This window comes from Stegastes partitus, unplaced genomic scaffold (assembly GCF_000690725.1).
Source record: "Stegastes partitus isolate 25-593 unplaced genomic scaffold, Stegastes_partitus-1.0.2 Scaffold2257, whole genome shotgun sequence".
In the NCBI taxonomy this organism is placed as follows: Eukaryota; Metazoa; Chordata; class Actinopteri; family Pomacentridae; genus Stegastes; species Stegastes partitus.
This window is the reverse complement of record NW_007579988.1, coordinates 4,667-10,699: the sequence shown is the minus strand read 5'-3', so window position 1 is coordinate 10,699 and position 6,033 is coordinate 4,667. Positions and strand designations below refer to the sequence as shown.

The following is a 6,033-nucleotide window of genomic DNA, read 5'->3' as shown; positions in this document are numbered from 1 at the left end:
AGAGACACAACCACTGACGCCTGTCGACGCCGTTCCTCAGCACACCCAGGAGAAGGTTCACCTGCTGATCCAGCTGGCTGAGAGCATGCTGGCTAAAGGCCACGCCCACCGCACCGAGCTGCGCCGCTGCGTGTCCACGGTGGACAAACGTTACCGCGACTTCACCGTCCGGATGGGCCAGTACCGCCACCTGCTGGAGACGGCGCTGGGGGGCTGCTCGCAGGTAACGCAGGACGCATCTGAAGCTAGCGTCGGTTTGTTTGTCCGGTTGGTCTGAACGCGTTCGTGTCTCCGGCAGGACAACAAGGACCTGGAGCTGGAGCTCATCCCCAACAGTCTGTCCGACTCCGACCCAGAGGTCAACCTGTCCGACCCCAGCCACCAGGTCAGCGACGAGAAGAGACGCTCCGCCCGCAAGAAAGAGTGAGTACTGTTGGTACTGGTACTACGAGTTGCAGTACTGGAGCGCTGACGCCTGTGTTGGTCCTCAGGTACATCATGGCCGAGCTCCTCCAGACCGAGAGAGTCTACGTCAGAGATCTGCAGGAGTGTATCGAGGTACGTTGGTTCAGACAGAAATGACACCGTGTTGTACTGCGTCATACTGCGTAGTACTTCGCCAGTGGTAATACTGTGTCCCGACGCAGACGTACCTGTGGGAGATGACGAGCGGCTCGGAGGACGTCCCACCTGGTCTGGCCAACAAGGACGACATCGTGTTCGGAAACATCCAGGACATCTACGAGTTCCACAACAGGTACTGCAGAGTATACGCTTAAATATACCGCAAATACTACTATACATGTACTACAGCAGGAAATATCTTCAAGTTCCACAACAGATACTGCAGAATATATTCAGAAATATACTGCCAATACTACGATACATGTAGTATAATGCAAAAAATCCAGGTTATCGACGAGTTCCACCACAAGTATTACAGAATGTACTCTGAAATATACTGCAAATACTATTATACATGTACTATATTGGGGAATAACCAAGATATCTCTCAGTTCCACAATAGGTTCTGCAAAATATACTCTTAAGTGTGCTGCAAATACTACAGTACATGTACTATAGTAGGAAATATCCAGGATGTACATGGGTCCAACAGGTACTGCTACATACCTTTAAACAATATGTACAACTGTAGTACATTATCTGGGACATCCACCACACTTACAGCAGGTACTATGATATATACTGCAGTAGTACCCTGACCCTACCCACATGTACTACAATTAAACTGCCAATGTTTCATCAGATACAGTTGACCTGAACAGAATGAAAGCTTCCACCAGTGGACCAGCGCTGCTGACTGTGTGTGTAGTAACGCAGTACTCTGTGTTTTGCAGTATTTTCCTGAAGGAGCTGGAAAACTACGAGCAGCTTCCCGAGGACGTGGGCCACTGCTTCGTTACCTGGGTAACCAGCTGACAGCTCACATTGATGTAAAATCGACTTTACAGGCTGAAACGAACTGAAGAGTGAAAGTGTGTTTGTTGCCCTCAGGCGGATAAGTTCCACATGTACGTGACGTACTGCCGGAACAAACCCGACTCCAGCTTACTGATCCAGCAGCACGGCGTCGGGTTCTTCGAGGTTTGGAAAACTTTATTTTACCCACAAACTACTTTTGATTTGATATACTTCAGATACTACGATACATGTACTGCATTGGGGAATACGACACCTACAAGCTCCACCACAGTCTTCTAAATGTACCTCCAAATATACTGCAAATACCACTAAACTTGTAGTACACTGTAAAACATCCAGGACGTCCATGAATTCCACAACAGATACTGCAAACAATACTCCAAAATATATACTGCAAATACTGCAACCTGTGCAGTACAATGCTAAATCTACAGAACATCTACGAGTTCCACAACAGATACTGCTCGACATGCTGTAAATACCACAACTGCTGTAGTACATCAGGTACCATCCAGTACTAAGCTCCACAGCTGGTTAGCCTATTTATTAGCATTTAGCAAAATCCAGCTACATTTACGAGCTAAAACCGGTAAACGAGCGAATGTGAAGCTTCCTGACGTCTGAGGTTTTGTGTTCAGGAGGTCCAGAGGAGACACGGTTTGGCCAACTCCATCTCCTCGGCTCTGATCAAACCCGTCCAGAGGATCACCAAATACCAGCTGCTGCTCAAGGTGACCACGGCGTCCTTTCACCGACTTTAACGTCTCTAAAGTTTCTCTGTCGGCGCTTTAAAGGACGTAAACGTGTTTCCCTTCAGGAGCTGCTGGCCTGCTGCGAGGAGGGAAAAGGCGAGATCAAGGAAGGCCTCGACGTGATGCTGAGCGTCCCCAAGAGAGCTAACGACGCTATGCACGTTAGCATGCTGGAAGGTAACTCACTAGCTGTCAACAAACCTCATCAGCAGCCATTTTTCTCACATCTTTGAGCCGTTTTGGACAAATTTTCAAGTCATTTTGGATTTCTTTTGTAATTTTAAACAGTTTGGACGTTTTTTGACTCATGTTGGACAAACTTTGCTCTTTTTAAATATTCGGAGAATAATTTTGAACAAGTTTTGAGTCATTTTAGACAAATTTTACTTCATTTTGGATTTTTTTTGTAGTAATTCTGGATTATTTGAGTCAGTTTGCATAAACATTGTGATTTTAGATAATGAGGGAATCACTTTTAAGAAGTTCGAGCCATTCTGACACGTTTCATGTCGTACTGTCGGATATTTACGTCCTACTGGACATGTTGGACACATCCGGTTCACTTTAAAGGTTGGCTGTAGCTCCACACATTCAGACTGTACTGACTGGGAAGCCGCCGTCGCTCGAGATAAAACTGGACAAATGTGCTGATTCTTGCCTTACCGATAATCGGACCTGTGCTTGCACCCGGCAGGTCTGGAGGAGGGTCTGGAGGTGCAGGGCGAGCTCCTCCTGCAGGACTCCTTCCTGGTCTGGGAGCCCAAGTCGCTGATCCGAAAGGGGCGGGACCGACACCTCTTCCTGTTCGAGCTGTCACTCATCTTCAGCAAAGAGATCAAAGACTCGTCTGGACGAACCAAATACCTGTACAAGAGCAGGCTGAGGGTAAAACACAGTTTAAATACCTGTACTAGAGGGATGGATGGGGCTGGTGTGAATGTTTGGTGTGAACCAGACCAGGACCACCACAGTCCTGACAGTGAAGCACGGAGGTGGCAGCATCATGAGACAGGACTTTTATAGATGCACCACGAATGTCTGAGTTTAAACCAAAACGAACACAACAAGGTGGACAAGAGAAGACAGACTTTTCTAAAAAATATGACATTTAGGTATTTGTGGAGGTGTTTTCTTGTTTTTTATGGTTTGGAAGGACGTTTAGAATTTGATATTGTTGATGGATCCATTCTGTGATTAATGGAGATACTTTGTTCCTTTTTTGTGGTTTTTATTTACCTCTCCTGTTGTTTCTGGGGATATTGTGCCTGTTTGTGGGGCTTTATGTGGAGGTCTTCATGCTGTGGTTCATGGCGGTATCTCTTTAGCTCGCCTGTGGTTTATGAGGACAGTTTACAGGGACGTTGAGTTCATGTATAACCTGTTGATGTGTTTCAGACCTCGGAGCTGGGCGTGACGGAGCACATCGAGGGCGACCCCTGCAAGTTCGCTCTGTGGGTCGGACGGACGCCCACCTCCGACAACAAGACCGTCCTGAAGGTACGTCTGAACGCCGAGCGGCAGGTTTCATCAGAAACTCTGGTCGTTGTTTGTTCCTGCTGACGGACTCACCTGAGCGCTCCACCTGTCTGGTTCTCCTGCAGGCGTCGTCTCTGGAGCTGAAGCAGGAGTGGGTTCGCAGCATCCGCCAGGTGATCCAGGAGAGGCGGGGCCACCTGCGGGGGGCGCTGCGGGAGCCCATCCCCCTCCCGAAGACGCCGAACCCGACGTTGGGTCGGCAGCGGAGCATCACGCGCAGGTCGGTGGATCTGGTTCTGATTCCAAGAGACAAATGACGGAAGAACCAGAACAGATCAGAGAATGTGAAGGTTTAGGTTCCTGAAATTAAAAAATAAAAAAGAACTAATTCTCTGAAATGTTTTCTTGTTTTTACATTTATTTTATATTTCTGTTCATATTTTTACACCTTTTATTTATATTTTTCAATTTTAAAACCATTTTTCACTCCTTTTATTTAAATAATCTGAGATTTTTTTGTCTTATTTTAATATTAACAGTTTATCTATAATTTTCACACATTTAATTTATTTTGACTGAGAAATTATTGATATTAAAAAAATGTTATTTAGATTTTTCAAACACTTTCAAATTTGTATTTATATTTTTATATATTTTGGAAAGTTATTTTTTAGACACTTTATTGTTTTTCTGTATTGTATATATATATATATATATATGTATGTGTAGATGTAAGTCTATTTAAACCATTTAATCGTATATTTTTGAGCTTTTATGTTTATTTAGTCACATGACTTCCACTCGCTTCCTGCTGCAGCAGCTTCTGGGCGTCACGCTGACTTTGTGTTTCAGGGAGACGAGCGAAGACGCCGACAGCCTCGGCGATGCCAGCAGCCAACCCGACACCGTGTCCATCGCCTCCCGGACGTCGCAGAACACCGCCGACAGCGACAAGGTAACGACACCCAGACGCACACTGAGCGCGCTCAGAGGGGCGTGCCCAGCCATGACCTCACTGCTGCAGCTGTTTGTGTTTGAGGGAGTTTCCTCCGTCCTCTTGCTGCTTCCACCGACTGCTGCGCTCCGCTCACGAGGTACGTTTGGTTTGTTTTACCTGCTGTTTGCTGGCGGAGGGCCGGGTGGGGTCAGCTGACCTCCGACCTCTGACCTCAGACCTCAGACCTCAGACCTCAGACCTCAGGGCCAGAAACAGAAACCTCGAGGGCAGAAGGAAACTCAGGCAAAGAAGACGAGCCTCAGTCAGGCAGTGATGTGGAACTGTGACCCTCACTGTAATCAGATTACTTCTGACAGCAGAGTATTTACTCGATTACTTTTCTGGTCTTAAGCCTCCACAGAAGGACTCGGTTCTGGTTCTTCACTGTCGGGTCGATGCGTCGACTGTCGGCGGCTCGTTGTGTTCGTTTGTTTTTGTTTTTCTTCTGTTTGTTTGTTTTGCATCAACTTGTGTCTGATTTGAACCTTTCACTGTCGTTTGTGTGTCTGTGTTCGTGTTGCGCCCCCTAGTGGTCGTCTTAGGTCACCTGAGGTCATGTTGTGTTTACATTCGTGGTCATTGTGCGTCATTTTGTGATTGTTCTGTATGTTTTTCTGGTCATTTTGTTGATTTTTTTTGTTTATTTTGTGAATATTTGTGTTTGTTTGCATCTCTTTGTGTTTGTTTTGTGTCTTTCTGGTCCTTTTGTGTGTCCTTGTGGTTATTTAGTGTGTATTTGTGTCTGTAATCGTTGTGTTTTTGTCTTTTTGTGTTCATTTTGTGTCTTTTAGTTGTTTGTGTCTGTCTCTAGTTGTCTGGGGCTCTTTGTGCTCATTTTGTGTCTCCGTGTGGTTGGTTTGCGTCTTTTCGTGGCCGCCTGCTGCCCGTTTGTGTTTATTTTTTGTCTCCTTTCGAGGCGACACCGTCTCTCGCTGCAGGTTCGGGTGTCTCTCTGCACATGCTCACTCCGCCGATCACAGCTGTGTTCGATTTGTCGGGGAACTCCCCTCTGCTCCCATGTGCGCCGCTGAGCACGGAGTCAGCGGTAACCACGGCAACGCTGGCTCGCCGCCCCGGTCACGTGACGCCTCGGCCGAGCCAATCACAAAAATATTATTACAGTTCAACAAAATATCAGAGCACATCCGTAAATATAACAAGAAATATCCAAAAAAAAAGGTCGAAGAATATTAATAAAATATCAGAAAAATATCATGTCTGAAAAGTCTTCTTAGAAAATGTAAAGACTGTTTCTGAAAAAATAAATGAAATGCAAAAACAAAACAGACATCAACAGTCTGAAGTCGTCGATAATAATCCATCCATTATCTATACACCACTTAACCCTCACCAGGGTCATGGGGG

The 6,033-nt window shown here is 46.1% G+C and overlaps 1 protein-coding gene across 1 annotated transcript in view; it reads left to right on the top strand.

The window, feature by feature from the left end:
- LOC103374489 (kalirin-like) overlaps nt 1–6,033 on the top strand; it is a gene marked incomplete at its 3' end in the record, with an annotated part of 24,842 nt that overhangs the window by 16,452 nt on the left and 2,357 nt on the right. The window contains exons 28-39 of the mRNA XM_008304573.1: nt 41–223; nt 299–423; nt 492–558; nt 648–757; nt 1,359–1,428; nt 1,516–1,605; nt 2,082–2,174; nt 2,261–2,372; nt 2,890–3,080; nt 3,591–3,692; nt 3,797–3,951; nt 4,524–4,626. Of these exons, the coding sequence (XP_008302795.1) occupies nt 41–223; nt 299–423; nt 492–558; nt 648–757; nt 1,359–1,428; nt 1,516–1,605; nt 2,082–2,174; nt 2,261–2,372; nt 2,890–3,080; nt 3,591–3,692; nt 3,797–3,951; nt 4,524–4,626 (1,401 nt within the window). The remainder of the gene's footprint in view (nt 1–40; nt 224–298; nt 424–491; nt 559–647; nt 758–1,358; nt 1,429–1,515; nt 1,606–2,081; nt 2,175–2,260; nt 2,373–2,889; nt 3,081–3,590; nt 3,693–3,796; nt 3,952–4,523; nt 4,627–6,033) is intronic.